Here is a 21,949-nt window from a genome sequence, read left to right as displayed (position 1 = left end):
AGAGAAATGGCTCAGTGGATAAACAGCTTGCCACAAAAGTGTGGGGACAAGAGTTCAGATGCCCAGAGCCCACATGAATGTGGGGCAGGGACAGCAGTCATCTGCAATCCCAGAACTGGGTGGCAGAGACAGGGCGGTCCTGGGGTAAACTGGCAAGATAGACTAGCCGAAATTGGCAAGCTCTAGGTCCAGTTAAAGACCTTGCCTTAATAAGGTAGAAAGCGATCAAACATGACATCCAATATCAATTATGGGCCTGCCCTTACACACACACACACACACACCCCACAAACATGCATATCATACATGACATGCATACACACTACACACATTAACAAAAATAGAAAAGTAAAAACCACAAACACATCCGTTTCCTTAGTCAGGGGGACTCCAGTTGTCTGCAGACCTGGTCACTGTGGACCCTGTCACTTCAGACTTACTTGTAAACGTCGTTTTCGATAGGCAGCAGATCATAACTCATAGCCTGAAAAGTCAGTTCATGAAGCACAGGAGAGCTGGGGTCAAAGCCACGGTCCAGGATCAGGAGCTGGGACCGTGCCTTGTCAGGACCCTGGCAAGAAACCGGAAGATGCTTCAAAAGCCACACAACCAACTTGAGTTACTCCAACTAGGGAACCGCTTTGCTCCAGGGGGGCAGGAATTGAGCTCTGGTGCTGTGCCTGCTGCCCAAGAGCACCGGCTACTCCGGATGATGTGCCCGTTTACTAAGGGCCTCTGACACAGCCCTGAAGCTACAGCTGGGCCCAAGGGAGAGCACGCAACAGAGCTTCAGTTCATTACAAACGGTGACTAACTGGGGCGTCCAACAGTGGGGTCCAATTACAGTCCACAGCACTAGTGCAAGAGTTCTGTGTCTCGGGAATCAGCGAGGGTCTCACACATGCTAAGTAAGCATGCACTCTGCCACTGAGCTGTGCCCTAGCCCCCAGCTCCACATCTCAATGGCAGCGTTGGTCACACACACCTATGTATGTGTTAGAAGTGCAGAGAACCGTGCACACCTGAGTACATGCGGTTGGTCACACACACCGATGTGTGTGTCGGAAGTGCAGAGAACCGTGCACACCTGAGTACATGTGAACACTAGTGAAACAAGACGGGTGACTGCACAGCAGAGGAGACGGCACCAATGTCAACTTGCTGTCCCTGCTGTCCTGGGGAGTCCCCTGGACGTTCAGGGCGGAAGCTGGCCACCCTAGCCATTCTGGACGTTTCTGCATCAGCCTGCCCCAGAGGCACGGGGCACTTGACGGTGTAGGGAAGCAGCCCTCACACATGCTCAGTGAGCTGCAGGGCCACGCTGGCCCAAGGCCTGCCACTGAACACTGTTTACTCAGAGTGAGAGCCTTGCTGTCCAAGGCCAGACTCACCTCCCCCATTGTGGGGTCGTCAGCTTTATAGGCGTCCAGCTTGTCCTGGATCAGCTGAGCCAGCAAGGCATTGTCCTTGTATTCCCTGACCGAAGGAGAGAGACAGACGGTGAGCCACCTGTGCGTCCAAGTCACGTGCCAAGTGCCTCCAGGCAGGAGGCCGGGCAGTGCAGGACGGACAGGGGAGGTGGGGCACTGTATATTAGATTTTTACCGTAAGAATGTCCCCACGTATGTGAGGCATGGCAGCACATGCTTACAATCCCGACACTTGGGAGGCTCAGGAAGGACAGCCACCACAAGTAAAAGGTCAGCCTGGGCTGCATAGTAAGACCCTGCCTCAAGAACAAACCAGCCAACCCATACGTTACACATGTAGTTTAAAAGGAAAAGTCAAATGCTCAGCTTAGTGTCTAGCCTGTGAATGACTTCTCCTGTTCCTCCTTCTAGCCTAAGTGGAAGCAGAAATAATCTCTCCTCCATTCAACCCCCCTTGCCTCCTAGATGATATGGCTGCCATCTACACCTTCGCCAACCTCAGTGCCACTGCAGCTCTGTTCCCAGCTCAAGTTCCTGCTACTGTGTCAGGAAGATGGACACAGTCCCTTTATTACCTTGTACCATTTTTTTGTCAGAGAATACCAGCAATGAAGAAAGCCAGGAGCCAGAGCAGCTACAGGTCCCAAGCCTCAGCAGATCGGGAAATAAGGGCAGGCTCAGCACACGGCCCTCAGAACCGCTCAGCTCAGGTTCATGCACTGGCGACCGCTGCCTGTACCTGCTGGGCCCAAGCTGCACAGTGCCCTTGCTCCTGAGACCACAGTCCACCCTTCCTGCCCACAGCTGTCAACACTCAAGCCCAGGCCTTCTGCTCTGCGTTTGGTGACCTGGCTTCATTGCCCTGTAGCACAAATCTTAGAAGGTCTTATTAATAAAAACAAACCTGGAGCCAGGTACTGGAGTCAACGCTGGAAGATCAGAGAAGCAGGACAAGCTACAGGCATCTCACTTTGCCAATTCCTCAGCTGATCCTGTTTCCTCAGGCTGGAAGCCTCTGAGTCCTCATTCGAATGAATCTCAGCTGAACTGCTTGCTGCTCAAAAGCCTAAAAGCTTAACCAGCTCTAGTTCCTGGTTTTCACACCTTATATACCTTTCTGCTTTCTGCCATCACTTCCTGGGATTAAAGGCATGAGTCACCATGCCTGGCTGTTTCCAGTGTGGCTTTGAACTCACAGAGATCCGGATGGATCTCTGCCTCCCAAGTGATAGGATTAAAGGTGTGAGTGCCACCATTTTCTGACCTCTATGTCTATCTAGTGGCTGTTCTGTCCTCTGACCCCAGATAAGTTTATTAGGGTGCACAGTATATTGGGGGCACAATATATCACCACACTGCCCCCTTCTGCTTCTCCTTGCCTGACTCCTGCTCCGTTCATCTTCTCCAAAATCTCTGATTTGCTCCCGTCCCAAGTCCTCAGGAGGTCTCATGAAGTTAAACCTGCCCTACATGGCTACTGTGCCAGACTCCACTCACCCTCTGCTTTCCCAAAGCCTTTGCTCACACCAGCAGCAAGAGCCAAGTGCCGATGCAAATGCCCTCAGCCTTTCTTACCCATTTACTGCAATCTGAAGCCATTCCTGAGACCTGCCACATACACACTCTACAGCCCTACCCTGTCCTAGGCTGCAAGGGCCTCTGCCCACTCTGGATGCCCCCAGCACATTGGCCTGCTGCTGGAAGGCACTGGTTTTCCAGGGCCTTGGTGAGCGCTTCCTTCACACATCCCGGCTTCCATCATTACTTGGCCTCCACATCCTCTGAGCATCTGAGGGTGGAACTGAGTCTTCAGCTTTAAGTCCCCAGCACTCAGCGCACAGCAAGTGTCAATGACTTCAAAAAACCCAAGGACTGGGGACTATAGAGATGGCTCAGAGGTTAGGAACATATACTTCTCCTCCAGAGGACCCAAGTTTAATTCCCAGCACACTATATTTTGGTTTTTGAGACAGAGTTTCTCTGTGTATCCCTAGCTATCCTGGAACTCACTCTGTAGACCAGGCTGGCATCAAACTCAGGAATCCCCCTGCCTCTGCTTCCCAAGTACTGGAATTAAAGATGTGCACCACCATACCCAGTACTAAATCTTTTTTAAAGATGCAAAGACTGGCTGGGTAGTGGCAGTGCACACCTTTAATCTCAGCATATTGGGAGGCAGAGGCAGGTGCATCTCCAAGTTTGAGAACAGCCTGGTCTACATAGTGAGTTCTAAGTCAGCCAGGGCTTTGTAGAGAAACCCTGTCTCATAACAAAACTTATATATGAACATGTGCGTATACATGGATATCTATATATCTATATATCTATATTCCCAAGGACTGTGACCTTTAGAGAATTAATTATTCACTGCCCCTCCCTCCCTCCCGCCCTCTCTCTCTCAATTTTGAATCAGGGTCTTATGTAGCCCAGGCTGGGCTCAAACTTGCTGTGTAGATGAAAGCAACCTTGAACTCCTGGTATTTCTGCCGCAGTCACCCAAGTGTTAAAGTTACAGATGTGCCCGACCATGCCTGACTTTGTATTCCACTTCACAAAACCTCTGCAAAGACGATGTTGGTTTGAAAACATTTCAAAGAGATTAAAAACTAGGAAATGATTGCAGTGGCAGAGGGGTTTATATTTTGATTATTCAGTAACTAAATATACCTATGTTCTTTTCTGGATGTGCTAAAAGATAAAATAATTGAAAGAAGTTTCTTATCATTTTGTGATATGTGTACGGGGGTGTGTAAACATGGCACACGTGTGCGCGTCTGAGGACGACTTTGTGGGCTTGGTTCTCTCCTTCCAGCTTTCATGGGGCCCAGCGATTGAACTCAGGTACTTGTGCAGTCAGCATGCTGCCTTACCCCCGATACCGCACGGCTGGGTACTCCTTTAGGGTGGCACACAGGGTTGCAATCTGCTCTGCCAGGCGCTCCAGGATTGGATTCTTCATCTGAGCCTTGTGAGGGCTGTAGAAGCTTTGGAAAGAGTCAGCAGAGTCCAGGGAATACACCTAGGAGTAAAAACCACGCAGGGGCTCTAAGTCCTAGCGGTGAACTGGGGGAACACCCTGCACCTGCTTTTGTTTATCCCAGTGCTAGGCACCCCATTATTAGTGACCAAAACATCCCTGCTCCCAGGGAGTCTGACATACAACAGACACTAGACACAAGGAAAAGTAAACTGTGTGGGGTCGAGAACTTGATAAGTAGCTAAGGACAAGGCAGGCAAAGAGTGCCCTGGACAGCTCAAAGGGGAGGCTGCCTGGATTCATGGAGGAGGATCTCTGGGAGGGTTTCAAGGAGCTGAGGTGTTTCCAGCCAGCAGAGGACTTCTGTGAGGGAAGGGTGAAGCCAAGGATCTCAGGGTGTGTGCACCTGGGGCGCCGATGAGCAATGTCGGGGACAGTCAGTGCAAGGGTTCATAGGCCAGTTTGAGTTTGCTTCTAACAAACAAAGGATGAGCTAGAGATTGTACCACAACTGTGGGCAAATAAGGGAGCTTTTTATAGGTTTAATAATAGCCTGTCTTCAGCAAACTGCTCTAAGTACTGTCTCCTCCCACCCCTTTTGGTGAAGGACTGTGGAAGCTAGAATTCTCTTTAAGATGGCGTGTACCAGCTATCAGGATTCTCTCAAGTTCTCACTTGTGTAAACTACCTATTATCAACATCATCATCATCATCATCACTATTATTGAGACTGAGCCTTCCTCTGTAGTTCAGGCTGACCTGGAACTCACTACTTAGTTCTGGCTGGTCTTGGATTTGAGGTACTTCTCCTACCTCAGAGTCCCACGTGCTGGGATTATAGGGATGAAGACTGTTTACCTTAAAAAGCAATTTTATTTATTTATGTTGAGGCAGGGTCTCTCTATGCAGCCCTGGCTGTCCTGAAACTCACTCTGTAGACCAGGGTGGCCTCGAACTCAAAAAGATCCGCCCGCCTCTGCCTCCTGAGTTCTGGGATTAAAGGTATGGGCCACTATATCTGGCAAAAAGTGATTTTTAAAACTTACTATTTCTCATGTTTTCTGAAATATAAAATGCTGTATGTGCTAAAGCTGGATTCTGTTTAATTCAGTGATGGTGGGGTTCGAAGGGATGGAAGTAAATATATACAGCTCTCCAGCAGGAAACAGGCAACGAGCCAGCTCTGACTCTTCCTGTGTTCTCGTTCTCTCTCTCTCTCTCTCTCTTCTCTCTCAGGGTCTCATGTAGCTAGCCCTGGCTCACCTCAAACTTGTTATATAACTCAGGATAACCTTGAATTCAATCCAGATCCTTCTGCCTCCATCCACCTCCCGAGTGCTAGGAACACAGACCTGTTCCAGCACACTCAGTTTATAAAATCCAGCTCAAGGCTTCATGCACTCTATGCACACACTGTGCCCTGAGCTGCACCGCCGGCCCCTGTTCCTAACAACAGGCTACTCTACAGTTTTAGCAGCTGATCCATAAAGATCCAGTAGACATTTTTCATCACTACAGAATGAACACAAATTCTGTGGCTTCTGATTCCTTTTGCCAGGAGAGAACCTTTGGACAAGCCCTAACAATACTCAAATAAATTTTACAGATGCTCTCAGTTAGCTTTACCTCTGTGGCCCTAAAAGCTTTGCTTCCCCACCCCCACGGGGAGGACTTTGCTGTGGGGACCTTTGGGGAGTGAAGTGCCAACAGCTGATGACGGAGGTGACCATCTGTTCTCTCAGCACGTGACAAGCTGGGGTTAATGCCAATAAAAACAGACTCCTTTGCAGCAGATGGGTGCCCTGCTCTCTCCCTTCCTCTTCTTCCCTCTTTTAGGATCCGCTACTTTGGGTTATTCAAGGAGTCAGTGAGTAGGGGCGAGCAGTGATCCATGGTGACACACACAAGGGGCACAGTGACCAATAAAGAGGCGGCAGCAGGTGACTGAGCTCCGGTGCTGGACAGATGCCACGGTAGACCACTTCCCTTACATAAACACTGCACAGAACATCACTTGGTGATCAGCATGTGACCCCTCCCCTCCCGACGAATGGGATAACGAGGAAACAGACAGTACCTGGGACTCATAGGGTAGAAATGCAATGTTGATTTCCGTCAGCGTCTTGATGACTTTGGCTGCTCGGGATTTCACCAGCTCGTTAAACAGGGCGTCTGGACATGCTGTCAGAATGACAAAAGACAGGGTTTCCGTCCACCTGCTTGCTCGGCCAACAGCCGAGACTTCACTGCGCCCTTCATTTTACTCAGACTTTCAAAGAGGCACCCAGTAAGCTCATCCCATCCTCAAGATCCCAGCACCCCGAGGTAGAGAAGAGACGGAAAGTACCTGCGGGGCCCTGGACACAGCAAACAGCAGACAGATACGAGAGTTAATAAAAACTGTGTGCCGATCCCAAGGGCAGGGGAACAGAAGCCATCAAGAAAGGGCGAGGGAGGAAGCCCCATGGCTGGCGTGCTTATGAAGAGAAGACGCGGGCACAGAGAGCACCAGCCATGGCCCTGGTGGGCACGATGCCCTCCAGGCCAGAGGGACAGTGTGGTGCAGGGGGATCTCACTGACTGATGCCCAGGACTGTCTCCCTCTCCCTGATTCCCCTGTCATCTCCCTTGCTGTATTCTCAGGGGTGGCCTGTGGGGTTCTCCCCAGGGGCAGGATCTGGGGAACTCTGCCACTTTATCTTCTGGCTACTCGACTCCTAACAGCTTACCCATACACAAACCTGCACCAAGTCAGAAAACCAACCCTGGGGCAACTGGTTGGAACTGTCATGGATCTGTAGACCGGATGCAAACGGCCCACAGGCTAGAGAGACATCAAAAGGGCTGTTTAATGAAGTGCCAAGGGAAATTCTTCTCAGAGAAGCCCTTTGTCCCCAGAGGAGTGTGGTGGGCTCATCAGAAAAACTGCCTTGTGTGTGTGTGTGTGTGTGTGTGTGTGTGTGTGTGTGTGTGTGTCTCACATCGCTCATCTTCTCAAGGGAGAAGACCGGGTAACTACAGTACAACACACTTCTGCTGCTGCCCTGACGTGGCCTGGGCTCAGTGGAGCTGTGAGGAAATGCTAACCCGGCCAGGAAGAGCAGCTCACAAGGTACTTACAGTCTGTGAAGAACACATGGGCGGCCCGGTATTTAGCAGTTGGTGGGTCCTTAAAGTCACTGATGAGAGAGTGGACGGACTGTGAACGGGAACAAAAGGCATTCCACTCAGTTTTAGAATCTGACTGACCAGTCTGGTTCAGGCTCCCTGCACGACAGCAGGGTTTCTGACCTGTGACCCCACACTTGTGTCTGATCAAAACCTGGCTCTAAGCACTTAAAGGTAGGACTATTCCAGAATGTGGCTCACTCCAGAATGAGAGTGCCAGTGCCACTGAGAACAGACCACAAAACTGTTCAGAACCTTCCAGAAGATTCATGTTGATGTTCTGGTAGTTTAGCTACAGAAACTTACCAAAAGCCAGTTTTTGAAAGCGAAAACTAGGACATTTTTTAATATAAAGAGCCCAACTCTTAGGGTTTCTACTGCCATGCTAAAACACCATGACCAAAATCAACTTGAGAAGGAAAGGCTTTGTTTCAGCTTCCACTTCCACATCACAGTGCATCCCTGAGGGAAGGAAGTCAGGGCGGGCGCCTGGAGGCAAGAGCCGGGGCCGAGGTGATGAGGGCACACGGCTGCCTCAGTCTCTTGTCCAGCCTGCTTTTGAAAATACACATTATCCAGGACCACTTGGGCCTACGAGTGGCACGCCCACTCTGGGCTGGCCCTCTCACAGCACTCATTAATCAAGAAAATGCCCTGCGGACTGGCCTACAGGCCATCTGGTGGGGGCATTCTCTCAGCGGAAGTTCCTTTTCCCAGATGACTCTAACTTGTGTCAAGTTGACAGAAAACAAAACAAAAAACCAACCAAACAAACAAAAACACCCAACCAAAACCATCAGCCAAAAGGAGGGATATGGTCCTTGTATGGGTTAGATCTGAACCAAGGTGGACAAATTTGAGTACTAGCTGGATACTAAAGAAATAAACCCTGAAAACATAAAACCCCAAAGCCTGGAGCTGGAAGTACTTGGGGAGAGCATGAGGGGAGCCAGGTGCTGGTGGCAGGGTTCGGGTGCCAGCCCGGGCTTCCCACTCTGCCCTGCTGCTGTGTTTCCTAAGGCTTAGCACACTCCTCTCTGCCCCAGGCCCCACCCTGCCCACCTCTGACCGAATGCTTAAACAGCAACGTGTTAAATGCATGCTTAACCTAGAAACGTCAGGCGCTCTGTGCCACACAGCCTAAGCCAAAGTCTCAGTCTGAGCTGGAAACATGGGGGACTTACCTTCTCGGACGGGGTGATGAGGTACACGGCCTCCAGGCTGGGGAGTGGCTCTCTGCGCTTGTTGATGTCCTCCACAACTAGACAAAGACCGTGAATAAGAGAACCCGAAGCAATCTGGCCAGGCCCTCAGACCAGCACAGATGACAGTCTACAGAGAGCCCTTCCCCCTTCCTTAAGCACCGCGTTCCCTGGAGATGAAGCCCACTGCCTCACTTCACCCGAGATGTCAGAAACTGAACTCTTACCATGGGAGACCCTCCCCACCTGGCTAAGGTTCTCCGACCTATTCTGAGGAAGGGCTGCATTCTGTCGAGGACAGACTCCGCCCCTTCTCATCTACATGATGTTTGTCTGTCAACATCTATTTTGAGCTGGAGCCGCACTTGCCAAGCACACATGTGGCCCAAGGTTCACCCTCCAGCAGCGCACACCAAGCCGCCGCTTTCCCGCTTTCCCGTGCGCACCAATGAGGCTCCGCAGATACATCTTCCCCGTGACCGCATTTCTTCCAACAGCCCCAGGACGAAGCACAGCCAGGGGCTTTGGGTTACTCATTTTCTTTACAGACACGGGGCAGGTAATGTAGACCAGGCTGGCCTGGAATGCCGAGATCCTGCCTCTGCCTCCCAAGTGCTGAGACTACAGATGGGGGCCACACACCAGGCTAGCCCGCACGATCACACAGCCAGCACTTCACGACTGAGCCACCCCTTCAGCTTCCTCTTTCAGCCGCTTGTGTGTCAGGGTCAGTGGTGTGAGTGGGTGGGCAGTGAGGGCTGCCCGCCGCCGCCGCTGTGAGGCAGGCCGCAGTGGGCAGTGAGGGCTGCCCGCCGCCGCCGCTGCTGTGAGGCAGGCCGCAGTGTAACTGCTGTACAGTTCATCTCACCATTCTACCTTTTTCTCTCTTCCTTTTCTTTTTTTTTTTTTTTCTTTTTTTTTTTTTTTTTTTTGGTTTTTCGAGACAGGGTTTCTCTGTGTAGCTTTGCGCCTCTCCTGGAACTCACTCGGTAGCCCAGGCTGGCCTCGAACTCACAGAGATCCACCTGGCTCTGCCTCCCGAGTGCTGGGATTAAAGGCGTGCGCCACCACCGCCCGGCTCCTTTTCTTTTTTGACAAAGCATCTCACTCATAGCCCAGGCTGGGCCCAAACCTCACTATGTATAGCCCAGGCTATTCTTGAATTTATGGTAATCTTGATTCTTGAGTGTTGAGATTACAAGCATGTGCCACCGCATCCAACTACCCAGTCTCCTCTCCTTTTTTTTTTCCTAATTACTTTATACTCGATTTTTATTGATTGAGTGAGTGTGTGTGCGCACACGTGTGTGCGTGCACGCACGCATTTCTGCGCATGGAGGTTGGAGGAAAACTTATGGAAGTTGGTTCTCTCCCATGTGGGTCCTAGGAATCAAACACATTATCAGACTTGGCAGCCAAATGTCCTAACCCACCAAGCGGTATCATCAGCCCAGCCCTTCCATGCTTAATGGTGTTTTGGCTGCTTCCGTGTGGGCTTCTTGTGAGCAAGTCTGAACATTCCTGTGCATGTTTGCTGGGCACACACCTGAGCTGGTTCAGAACACACATATAACTCTGAGCCTGCTGGGTCACAAGGCACACGTACCTTAAGCCTTTATTGCCAAGTGCTCTTTAGAGCAGCTGCACTGACTGACATTCCATCACAGTGGGGACTCCATTTTTCTATCGCTTCACTGATCTTACCAACCCTAATCTGGAGCACCCAGGTATCTCACGTCCCTCATCAGTATGAAAGTGAGTACCTCACACCTATGTATGAGCTATTTGGGTCTCTTCCTTCATTAAATATTTTGGGTTTTTTTTTTCCTATTGGTAGAGTGCCACCTTGCTTTTAAAATGTTTAGTTTAAAATTACATATCTAGGTGTGTGCCTATGTGTAGGTTTGTGCACAGAGTGCAGTGCCCATAAAGGCCAGAAGAGGGCATTAGATTCCCTGGTGAGCCACCTAATGTGGGTGCTGAGAACAGAACCTGGATCCTCTGAAAGAGCAGTATACACTCCTAACCACTGAGCCATCCCTCCAGCCCGGTCTTTTCCCCACCTGGCCCTTCCACTTGACGCTCCTTTAACACACGTGTAAGGAGCACCCAGCACTGTGTTCCATGAGGGCTCCAGTCAGGAACAGGGAGCTTCAGGCACCACAGGGGCTTACAGTCTTACCACACAGGTTGCTGGAAGCATCTAAAGTCACAGGACAGTAATGAATAGGGAGGGTACCGCATGCTGCAAGGGAAGGCTGAGGAGAGTGCTGTGCTCACTTGTGATTCCCTCGGTCATGATGTCTGTCATCTTGCAGCAGGAGGACAGCATCCTCATGCTTAACTGGTCCACCACCAGCACCTGGAGGGAGAGAGCAGCTCAGGGCTGGACATCCCGCCTCATCCTCTCACTGGCTTCCTGCATGAGGCTTCAAATGGAGTATGTGGGAAGCAGAACCGTGGGAGAAGCTGTTCCCTATGGCCTGGAGGTACGCTGGATACACACTTGCTCTTTCTTCCCAACCTCGGCGTCTAGACAACAGGGTCTTCTCTCACTGACTTGACTTCAGAAACTTAAAAAATACTCATAAGCACGTACACAAAATCCAACAAAAAGAGGAGGGAGTCATGGAGGGTGCCAACACTCAGAGGCAGTCATGGCTGTGGTATTTCAGGTGGTAACTTGCGCTCATGGGAGACCAGCCAGTGTCCACACGTATGGTGGTTCACGGAGCTCAGCGCAGCTACCATCAGGCCCTACCTTCACCAGCACACATCTCTGTCCAGACTCGCAGCACAAGCATGTTCCACCCCTGAGTGTTCTCCTCATCTCTCCTGAGTCCTCTCACCACAGTAGAGAGAAAGAGCCAACAGTGAGGACAAGGCCTCCTCTTCTCCTTCATGTACAAAGCAGAAAGAGGCTACGAGCTGAGCAAGCGGCATGGCCGCTCCTCATCAGAAAGCTGCTGCTGAGCCGGCCGGGCGGTGGTGATGCACGCCCTTAATCCAGCACTCGGGAGGCAGAGGCAGGAGGGTCTCAGTGAGTCTGAGGCCAGCCTGGGCTACAAAGCGAGTTCTACAACAGTCAGGGATACACAGAGAAACCTTGTCTCAAAAACCCAATAAAGAAAAAAGAAGGGGGGGTGGGGGGAAGCAAGCATATGCTGTCACACGGCAGCCCGAGCCTCATCCGAGGAGGAAATTCCCGTGTCTGCGAGCCTTGCCTGCTGGAAACAGTGAGAGACAGACATGCCCAAGAGTTCCCACCAGATGGCCTCCCCTCTAGAACTATGGGGCCCAAAACAGAACCCCACAGGGCCGAAGTCCTCCTTTGTCAATTAGCTCCCAGGCCCAATGAACTAGAGCATGTGTGGGCTCTTGACTCCAGGGAAACTTGAGGTTCCAAATGGACAGTGTAGACCCTTCACCAGCATGTGAGGAAGTTAAGCCCCACCAGCTCCTGACCAGTGTGACACCACCTCAGAGAACCTGTACCTGCTGAGCTGGCTTTCTGGTTCCATGTCCAGGAAGGGCCTCTGAACAGAGATGACACACGAAGCCATACTCGGCCCGGGGAAAGCTCTCACTCCAAGGCCAACTCCACCCTCTGTGTGTAGGTGGGGGAGTGTTTGCATGTGTGCGTTCTTGTGTGTGAGAGGGAGCACACATGCTTGGGTGTCCTCTTGAATAGCTCTCCACTGTATTTACTGAGGCAAGCTCTCTTGCTGAACTCAGAACTCACTGGTTCTGCTGATCAGTCTAGTCAGCCAGCTTCCGGCAGATCCAGCCTCTACCTCCCGAGTGCTGCGGTTACAAGCACGTCATCATGCTGCCCAGCTTGCTTGTATGGGTGTGGGGGCGTGAACTGGTCCTTACCCTGGCACAGCATGTGCTTCATCCACTGAGCCGCTGCCCAACCCTTTCCACACACCCCTGCTCCCCTAAAGAACCCACCATTAGGGTCACAGACTGCTCTGGACTCACCTTCCACTCCCCCTTCTTCTTCACTTTCTTGATCACGTCATGCATGATCTCTAAAGAAGGGAGGGGGAGAAAGACAAGGGAAGAGAGAGGGAGGGAGAAAAGGGGGGACGGAGGGAGGGAAGGAGGGAGAGAGAGCATGTTAGCTGTGATTTCAAAGACTCCCACACCTGCCTATTGGACTAGAGCGTCTTCCCTAGGCCTTGCTCTCTCAGTCACGTGGCTCAGTCTGTGCACAGAGCCGCATCACCCACCAGAGGCAGTTCTTTTCCTGTCTCCGTAACTCACGGACTCAGACGTTCTGACCTCAGGTCTTCATGTTTTCCAAACCAGAGACCCAGACATTATCCATGTAGGTATATCTGCTGGCATTACGAGCAAAGTGAGCCAGGCATATGCACGCACTGTAATCCCAGCATGTGGGGGCTGAGGTGGGGGCATTCAGAATTTGAGGCCAGCCTGGGACACAGCCTAGTAGAAGGTCAGCCTGGACAATATAGGGAGATGTTGTTCCAAAAACAAACAAAAGTAAACTGGAAAAAAAATCTTTTTTTTTTTTTTTTTTAAGATTTATTTATTTATTATGTATACAGTGTTCTGCCTACATGCATGCTTGCAGGCCAGAAGAGGGCACCAGATCTCATTATGGATGGTTGTGAGTCACCATGTGGTTGCTGGGAATTGAACTCAGGACCTCTGGAAGAACAGGCAGTGCTCTTAACCGCTGAGCCATCTCTAACTGGAAAAAATCTTAACGGGTTCACTTAAAATAGCAATAAACCTGTATGTTAATGACTAAATCCTAGTGAATGAACAGTAACTGTATTTTCCTCAGTAGAAAACCTTAGGGAAAATGTGGGGTTTTCTATCTTCATGGCTCTCCTTAATGTCTGGCTTCACAGAAGACAGCTGTCTGTCCCTTCTGCTTCTGAAGCCAATCTGTCTGGAATCAGGTGACATCAGTGCTCAGAAGAGCATGAGAAGGAGGGCAATGACCTCACAGCCTTCCCACGGAGACAGCTGTGACCTGAGTCCTCCCAGGGACATCAGATGTGAGAGCCACTGCTCTAAGTAAATAAAAGGCTCTGACCAGGTCCCAGGCCCCCAGGCCCCCTTCAAACTCTCCAGTCAGCAGGGGTTGAGGTCTTCCACACTGCAAGCTCCTCTGTGTCATGCTCTCACCCGTCATCACGTCGACAGACCAGTTTCTACAACACCATAGCCAAACAGGAACGGCCACGGAGGCCTTGGAGGAAATGACTTTGGCTGCTCTGAAAGCCCGGGCCACACACTATCCTGGAATGCCTAGAAGGCTCACGACAGCCATTACAAGTGTTTCAAGCATTCAGGTCCTTCTTTCTAGGACACAGAGGTGGACTCTGCCCTGATCATCTTCTGTAATCCAACTTGTTGTAAAGTTAAGTTTTCAGGAACTTTCTTTTTGATGGTGGTAGTGGGTGGGGCATGCCTGGAACCTTATCAGCTGGGAGGTAAGAACAAGAAGATTCTGAAGTATGTAGCCAAGCTGGGTTATGAGTTCGAGACCAGCCTGCCTCAAAAAACCAAGGGCTGGGGATGTAGCTTGATGGTGGAAAGCTTGGCCAGCGTATGCGAGGCCCTGGGTTTGAGCCCTACCATCACAAAATGAAACTGTGCAAGAACCGAAATCACTGAGGTAAACTTGAAAAACACAGAGAAATCATATTGTAAAATACCAGATATTGCTCGTATACTTTACAACAAGCACCTAATACTTGTTTCAGGAGGCTGAAGTAGGAAGATGGCAAGTTCAAAGCCAGCCTGGGTAATACCTGGGAAACTGTTTCCAAAGTTCAGTGGAGGAGCCCCGCACACCTTTAATCCCAGCACTCGGGAGGCAAAGGGAGGTGGATCTCTGTGAGTTGGAGGCCAGTTTGGTCTACAGAGTGAGATCCAGGACAGGCAGAGCTGCTACACAGAGAAACCCTGTCTCGAAAAAACCAAACAAAAACCAAACAAACAAACAAAAAAAGCTTAGCCGGGCGGTGGTGGCGCAAGCCGGGCGGTGGCGCACGCCTTTAATCCCAGCACTCGGGAGGCAAAGCCAGGCGGATCTCTGTGAGTTCGAGGCCAGCCTGGTCTCCAAAGTGAGTTCCAGGAAAGGCGCAAAGCTACACAGAGAAACCCTGTCTCGAAAAACCAAAAAAAAAAAAAGAGGAAAAAAAAAAAAAGCTTAGTGGAGGTGTGCTCACCTGGCAAGCACAAGGTCCTGGGTTCAATCCCTAGTATCACAAAGGGAAAAGAGAAAAATCATCTGTAACCTTGCCAACTTGAAATGCATTTAGTTAACACTTAGTTTGTTTTCTACTAGCTTCCTTTCCTTTTTTTTTTTTTTTTTGGTTTTTTGAGACAGGGTTTCTCTATGTAGCTTTGGTGCCTTTCCTGGAACTCACTTGGTAGCCCAGGCTGGCCTCGAAATCACAGAGATCCGCCTGCCTTTGCCTCCCGAGTGCTGGGATTCGAGGTGTGCGCCACCACTGCCTGGCTCTACTAGCTTTCTTTATGTAACTCCAGTTAGCTGAGATCCCGCCTTTAATCCCAGCATTTGGGAAACAGAGTCAGGCGGATCTCTGTGAGTTCTAGGTCAGCCTGCTCTACAGAGCTAGTTCCGGGACAGCCAGGGCTACACGGAGAAACTCTGCCTCGAAAAACAAAAAACAAAAAACAAACAGAAAAATTAACATGGACGAAACACTTCTCTTTCCTGGGACTTATTTGTTTGTGGTGATTTGGGGGGGATTGAACTTAGGGTTCCACTCATGCTAGGCCAGTGCTCTACCACTGAGCTACGTCTTCAGCCAGCTTCCTAGTATTTTAAACCATAATGACCCACACCTTACTCAAAAATATTTCCAGCAGACAATTTCCTCTTACTGTGGAATGGTGAAAAACCGGACACCATGATGTCCAGTGATGGAGTAAATTAGGTTCTAGTCCTGTAACAGACTAGTGTGCACCACTGGAAATAGTGATGTGGGAAGACAAATGTCCCGCCTTCACCCCCTCACTGAGTGCCGGCCGGGATCCAGAGTCCCACACATCGTGCTGCACTGGAGGAGAAACGCAAGCCCCGGCCAGCTGCTGTGGGCCCACAGGTCGCGATGGGAGCGACACCCAGGGCTTCTCCTAAGTGCCCTGAAAAGAACAGGCGAGGAGCCAGGACACAGCACCACCAGGGACAAGCGAGGCCATCCCGAGGACACTGGGCCTGACTAGGAGGCGGCTACCAGAGAGAGAAGAAAGGAGCACTCACGAAAGCTCGGAGGGGACAAAGAGGAGACATCTGACATTTGCGTGGGGCTGAGAGGCTGAGAGGCTGAGAGGCTGAGGGGGGCGGCGGCGGCGGACCACACAGGGCTCTGCGGTCCCTGACCAAGGGTGTGATTTTATTTGATGGGGACTGTGAAACCACAGAAGGGAGGGTGGTAACCTGCTGTGCTGCGGGTGGAGAGGCAAGAAGCGGATGGACGTGACACACAACACATACCAAACCCCAGTACTTGAGACGGGAACAAAGAGACCGAGACAGAGGTTATTAGAGGGGTATAAAGAGAGAAGACGTGGTCAGTGGAATACCAGGAGTTTCATTTTGCCTTTTTAAAGAGTGAAATGTGGGGCTGGGGAAATAGCTCAGTGGTTAAGAGCATTAGCTGCTTTTCTAGAGGACCTGAGTTCTATTCCCAGTACCCACATTTGACTTACAATCAGCTACAGTTCCAATTCCAGAGAATCAAACACCCTCTTCTAGCCTCCTTGGGCACCAGGCACACACATGATGCACATACATGTAAGTAGGCAAAACACCCATACACATACTGTGGTAAAATTTTAAAAAGGGAGGTTGAGGTAGAAGGCTCTCTGTGAGTTCAAGGCTAGCCTGGTCTACATAGTGAGTTCCAGGAACAGCCAGAGCTATGCAGAGAGACCCTGTCTTGGTGGGGGGGGGGCAGATAAGGTGGATGACAGACATCTAAAGGGGAGGTGTTGGGTAGGTAGTCGGAGACAGCAACTACCTAATGTTCCGATTGCTCACATCTTTCAGAACAAACCAACCCTCCTCCCTTGCTTTCTCACTCTGCCCCGTTAGCTTACTTGTTCTTTGCTGCCTTTTAGCAAGTCTCCCAAGGTTGTCTGTCCACTGTCCTCTCCATGGGCTCTGGCCCATTCTTGTCTCGCTGGAAGCCAAGCTCATGTCTCCGGAGTTAAGGATTTTATTCAGGATTACCCCCTGTTTCTCTCTGTGGTTTCCCCCCACCCTACCCCCACCCAAGCAAGCGCTCTACCACTGAGCTAAATCCCCAACCCCAGTTTTTTTTAATTGTTTTTTTTATTTTTATTTGTGCATGCGAGCGTGCGTGCGTGCGTGCGTGCGTGCGTGCGTGCGTGCATGTGTTATGTGCATGCAGGTGCCTGGATCTGCTGGAGCTGGAGTTACTGGAGTTGTGAGCTGCCCTTTGTAAGTGTTGGGAGCAGCAAGTGCTCCTCACTGCAGAGCTACCTTTCCAGGTCCCTCCTATATCTATACAACTTCCCAATTTATAACTGCTGCTGAGACTATTCTTCTACATTGGGGCGCTGTCTGCATGCACATGGCACACACACACACACACACACACACACACACACACACACACACGCATGCACTCACACACAAATAAAAATAAAAAAGCCAATTAAAGAAACTATATGGAGAGAAACAGGGGGTAATCCTGAATAAAATCCCTAACTACGGAGACATGAGCTTGGCTTCCAGCGAGACAAAAATGGGCCAGAGCCCATGGAGAGGAGTGGACAGACAACCTTGGGAGACTTGCTAAAAGGCAGCAGAGAACAAGTAAGCTAACGGGACAGAGTGAGAAAGCAAAGGAGGAGGGTTGGTTTGTTCTGAAAGATGTGAGTGATCGGAACATTTGGTGTTGGCAAAAATAAAAGAAGATTCAACAGAAAGGACTACAGGGGACTGCCTCCTTTCTGGGGAGGAGACGATGGAGCTGACGGTGTGAGGAGTGCTGGAGTGAAGACATGGGGTGGGGTGGCCAGTAAAAGGTGTGAGTGAAAGGGAGATTTGAAAAAAGAAGAAACCATGCATCTCCCCAGAGACCAGGGAAGTGATAATCTCAAAAGGTAAAAAAAAAAAAAAAAAATTAGCCTGGCAATGGTGGTGCACGCCTTTAATCCTAGTACTTGGGAGGCAGAGGCAAGTGGATCTCTGTGAGTTTGAGGCCAGCCTGGGCTACAGAATGAGTTCCAGGACAGGCATTTCTCTCTTTCCTTTCCTCCCTCCAAACCCTGCCAAATACCCCTCATGGCTCTAGTATAATTCATGGCCTCTTTCTTTAACGTTGTTCATACAACTGTTTTTTTTTTTAAAGCATAAATGCATAGGCATATTGGAAAATGTAGAGCAAATGTTACTTTTATGAAATTAATTGCTGATGTGTTCTAATGTTGTTCCATGCTTCTACTAGGAAAAAACAACAACAAAAACCAGAACAGAAAACAGCGCTCTGGAACCACTGTACGGGGGACTTCCGGTGGTGCGCTTCCCTGTAGTCATCTGTTGGGAGAACTCCTGGAGTGTGGAGGGGCACATGAAAGCGCAGGTGTCCTGAGTCAGCTGACCACAGGACTCTCCCACCGACAGGACCCCTCCCTACTACAGCAGAAAGGCGGCTTCCCTGCGGCTGAGTCGGTGTGTGACTGTAGGTGCTCTGCCACTGAGCTGCCCACAATCCTGCCCCTCTGCTTTATCTTAACAAATGACTCAGGCTGAATATATCTTTTGCTACCAAAAATTAATTTAAGTACAGTGAAAAACACTGCTCTGTCGACATTTGATCTGGGAAGGTGGAGATATAATGAGAAAAGTCAAACCAAGTACAAGTGTCCAAAGGCAAACATAACCATCCGAAGCTTACTTCCTCCCCACAGTCTGAGCATATATTTGTCCTGGGTATTATTAACAGCCAATCCCAGCCCTGCCCTACATTCTTTAATCCAATACCAAAAAGGAAACATGGATTAGAGCTCATTTTAGCATGGAGAATCAAGTGGCCTGGGCTATTTTCTAGCATATAATCCCATCTCATTGCCTCTACTTTGCAGATCTATACAGAGAGAGACCACAAGCCATCTAGAGCTGGTCAAGTACTCAACCAAAATGTCGTTTCCGGGCTGGAGAGATGGCTTAGAGGTTAAGAGCACCGACTGCTCTTCCAGAGGTCCTGAGTTCAATTCCCAGCACCCACATGGTGGCTCACAACCATCTGTAATGAGATCTGGCACCCTGTTCTGTATACATAATAAATAAATAAATCTTTAAAAAAAAATGTCATTTCCACCATCCACCTCAGGCCACACAAGCACAAAGACCTGAGTTTGAACCTCAGCATCCACATACAAAGCATGGCATGGTGGCATGTATTTGTAACCCACGTGCTGGAAAGACAGAGGATCTCTGGGGCTTGCTGGCCAGTCAGCCTTGCTTAGGTGAGTCCCAAGTCCTGGTCCAAGACCATCTCAGAAAGATGATCAGCTCCATAGGGGCAACACCCAACGTTGTCCTCTGATGTCCACGTGCACCCACACACACCTGCGAGCACACACACACAGGCACACACTTCAATGACACGTGTCCCTGCACACACTTTAACGAACTGGAGTGTGGCTAGGGCTGGGGCTCTGTGGCTAGGGCTGGGGCTCTGGGGGAAGCATTTTTCAGTCACGGAAGCAGGAGTAAAGTTGCAGAGTTAAGATCAAAGATGGAGGAGTGAAGGGACAGAGGACCGACTAGTGACAGCCATGGAGCTCTGGGAGGATGGCACAGGCTCAGAGTGTCCCGAGAGCTGCTCGGGCTTCTGCCCTGGTCTGGTCACCTTCAAACAGGACAGCTCCCTTCCTGTCCTGCACCCTCATTCCCTTCGTCTCTGACATCTAATATGACAATTTGGCAGAATGCCCACACAGAACCTTCTGGCATAGATGAGTGGATCTATGGTGGGCCTCAGAGCTGAAGGAGGTAGGGGTTCTCCAGTCCCACACGGCCCCAGTGTTCAGAAGGGCCCCGCATTCTTGAAGGATAACACAGGTAAACAGTGGCTGTCCCACAGTACAAGTCTGCAAAGCAGACGGTTCAGGGAAACGCTTCCCTTGATCCTCACACACATGCAGTGAGGACTGTGGTGCTGCGCAGTGAGACACAGGAAACGCTCAGGGAAGAACGGTCGCCATCTTAGAATTTCTCTGTGCACTCACGTGCTGGGTTGTTGTGCCCTGGAGACAGACGCACGATCTTTCGTACGATAAACCCATGCTCTACCACCAAACTGTACCTCAGCACATACACTATTTTTCTTTTTCTTTCTTTCTTTTCTTTTTTTTTTTTTTGAGACAGGGTCTCAATATGTAGCTTTGGCTGTCCTGGAACTCACTATGTAGACCAGGCTGGCCTTGAACTCACAGATATCTGCCTGCCTCTGCCTCCCGAATGATGTGCACCACCACACCCAGCAACTATTTTTCAAAATTAGATCACAAAATTCTTTTCAAGTCGTCCAATTAAAAACAAGACAAACAAAAACCAGCTTGGTCTACAGAGTGAGTTCTAGGACAACCAGGGCTACACAGAGAAACCCTGTCTCGAAAAAAAAAACAAATAATAATAAATAAGTAAATGAATAACAAAAACAAAACAACAACAACAACAACAAAAAAAAAACAACCTTCCATAGGCATGGTGATGCATGCCTTTAATTCCAGCAGAGGCAGGTGGATCTCTGTGAGTTTCCAGGCCAGCCTTGTCTACATAATGAGACTCTGTCTTAAAAAAATAAAATAAGTGAAGATCTGTGTGCACTGAACACAGATCTTCACAGTCTGTGGTGGTTCTTCTCCTTGTCTTTGCGGTGTCCAGATTGAATACATCTATACGGTCAGAAAGTTACACACTCATGTTGGGAAAGCTCTTATGTAATCTCCTTGTTTTGAAAAAACAAATTGGAGATTACGCCGGACCTACCACTTGTCACCATAACTGGCTGCTGCTTACTATCCCGACGACCAGGACTGAGGACAAACAGCACTGATGATAGTGTCTTGAGCTTTACTGTGGCTGTGATTTATCTGGGGTGGAGACACTGTTTTCTTAAGAAAAGACTGCCATGTAGGTTGTCTAAAAATAAAGTGGCCGGGCGGTGGTGGCTCACGCCTTTAATCCCAGCGCTTGGGAGGCAGAGGCAGGCGGATCTCTGTGAGTTCACCACCAGCCTGGTCTACAGAGCGAGATCCAGGAAAGGCGCAAAGCTACACAGAAAAACCCTGTCTCGAAAAATCAAAAAAAAATAAATAAATAAAAAATAAAAATAGTGTATTAAACTCACTTCAAAAGAAAGAAAAAAAAGAAAGAGAGAAATAAAGTGGTTTTTCTTAACATGGGACTGTGGCAGTCTTCAGATGATGTCCCCCTATTTACCCTTATAAAACAGCATTTATATATTCTTTAATTCACTATTTGTATCTCAACTCTACTTTGCAGATGTAAGAGAGACCAAAATAGAGACCACAAATCATCATTCACAGCAAGAACATGATGCCCCCTCTATAGCTGCTGAGCGGCCACTGTCTAGCCCATTTAAGTCTGATTCTGGGGTGGTAGGGAATTGGAGAGAAGAATGAGGGGGCAAGGGTTTGAAAGCGGGGTCGATGACTGCTTGACTACAATGTGAGCACACCCAGATGCTGCACAAGACCTGGATGCCTGAGGTTACGATATCCATGACACGGGTGAACAACAGAGAGCGTCTGCTGTCGGAGAAGCAAGCCCTGACCAGAGACCAGAGGATGCCGGGCCAAGTCACAGAAATGATTTCACTTCTCTTTCCAGAGACATCCTCTGTCTATTTTCCCGTTTTATAAGACTGAGAGCCAAAAGGTCAAGAGGTTAGGTTCTCTCAGGCTAGTCAATGCCAAGGATGGCCCTGGGGACCTCAGAGGCCACAGTTCCTTAGCATAGATATGGCCCTGGCTTCAATAATCAGCACTAAAAATAATAACAGACAATAATAAGTAAAATAAAGAGAGTTACCTCGTTCTTCCTAAGGCCACCTAAACACAGTGTTCCTCGGATAAAAGGATTGCAATGATATAAAAATCAG

General features: G+C 49.7%; 1 protein-coding gene across 2 annotated transcripts in view; it reads right to left on the bottom strand.

The window, feature by feature from the left end:
- Nucleotides 1-21,949, bottom strand: part of Stxbp1 (syntaxin binding protein 1) — a 61,955-nt gene that overhangs the window by 24,488 nt on the left and 15,518 nt on the right. For both annotated transcript variants that reach the window (XM_052723101.1, XM_052723102.1), the window contains exons 2-9: nt 12,762-12,811; nt 11,058-11,139; nt 8,760-8,836; nt 7,528-7,606; nt 6,485-6,588; nt 4,301-4,449; nt 1,392-1,476; nt 441-571 (exon numbers count right to left, since the gene is read on the bottom strand). In XM_052723101.1, coding sequence (XP_052579061.1) covers nt 441-571; nt 1,392-1,476; nt 4,301-4,449; nt 6,485-6,588; nt 7,528-7,606; nt 8,760-8,836; nt 11,058-11,139; nt 12,762-12,811 — 757 coding nt within the window. The remainder of the gene's footprint in view (nt 1-440; nt 572-1,391; nt 1,477-4,300; nt 4,450-6,484; nt 6,589-7,527; nt 7,607-8,759; nt 8,837-11,057; nt 11,140-12,761; nt 12,812-21,949) is intronic.

This window comes from Peromyscus californicus, unplaced genomic scaffold, assembly GCF_007827085.1.
Source record: "Peromyscus californicus insignis strain IS unplaced genomic scaffold, ASM782708v3 Scaffold_7__1_contigs__length_154581171, whole genome shotgun sequence".
Lineage (NCBI taxonomy): Eukaryota > Metazoa > Chordata > Mammalia > Rodentia > Cricetidae > Peromyscus > Peromyscus californicus.
The sequence above is the reverse complement of the archived record's forward strand: the minus strand, read 5'-3'. Positions and strand labels throughout refer to the sequence as shown.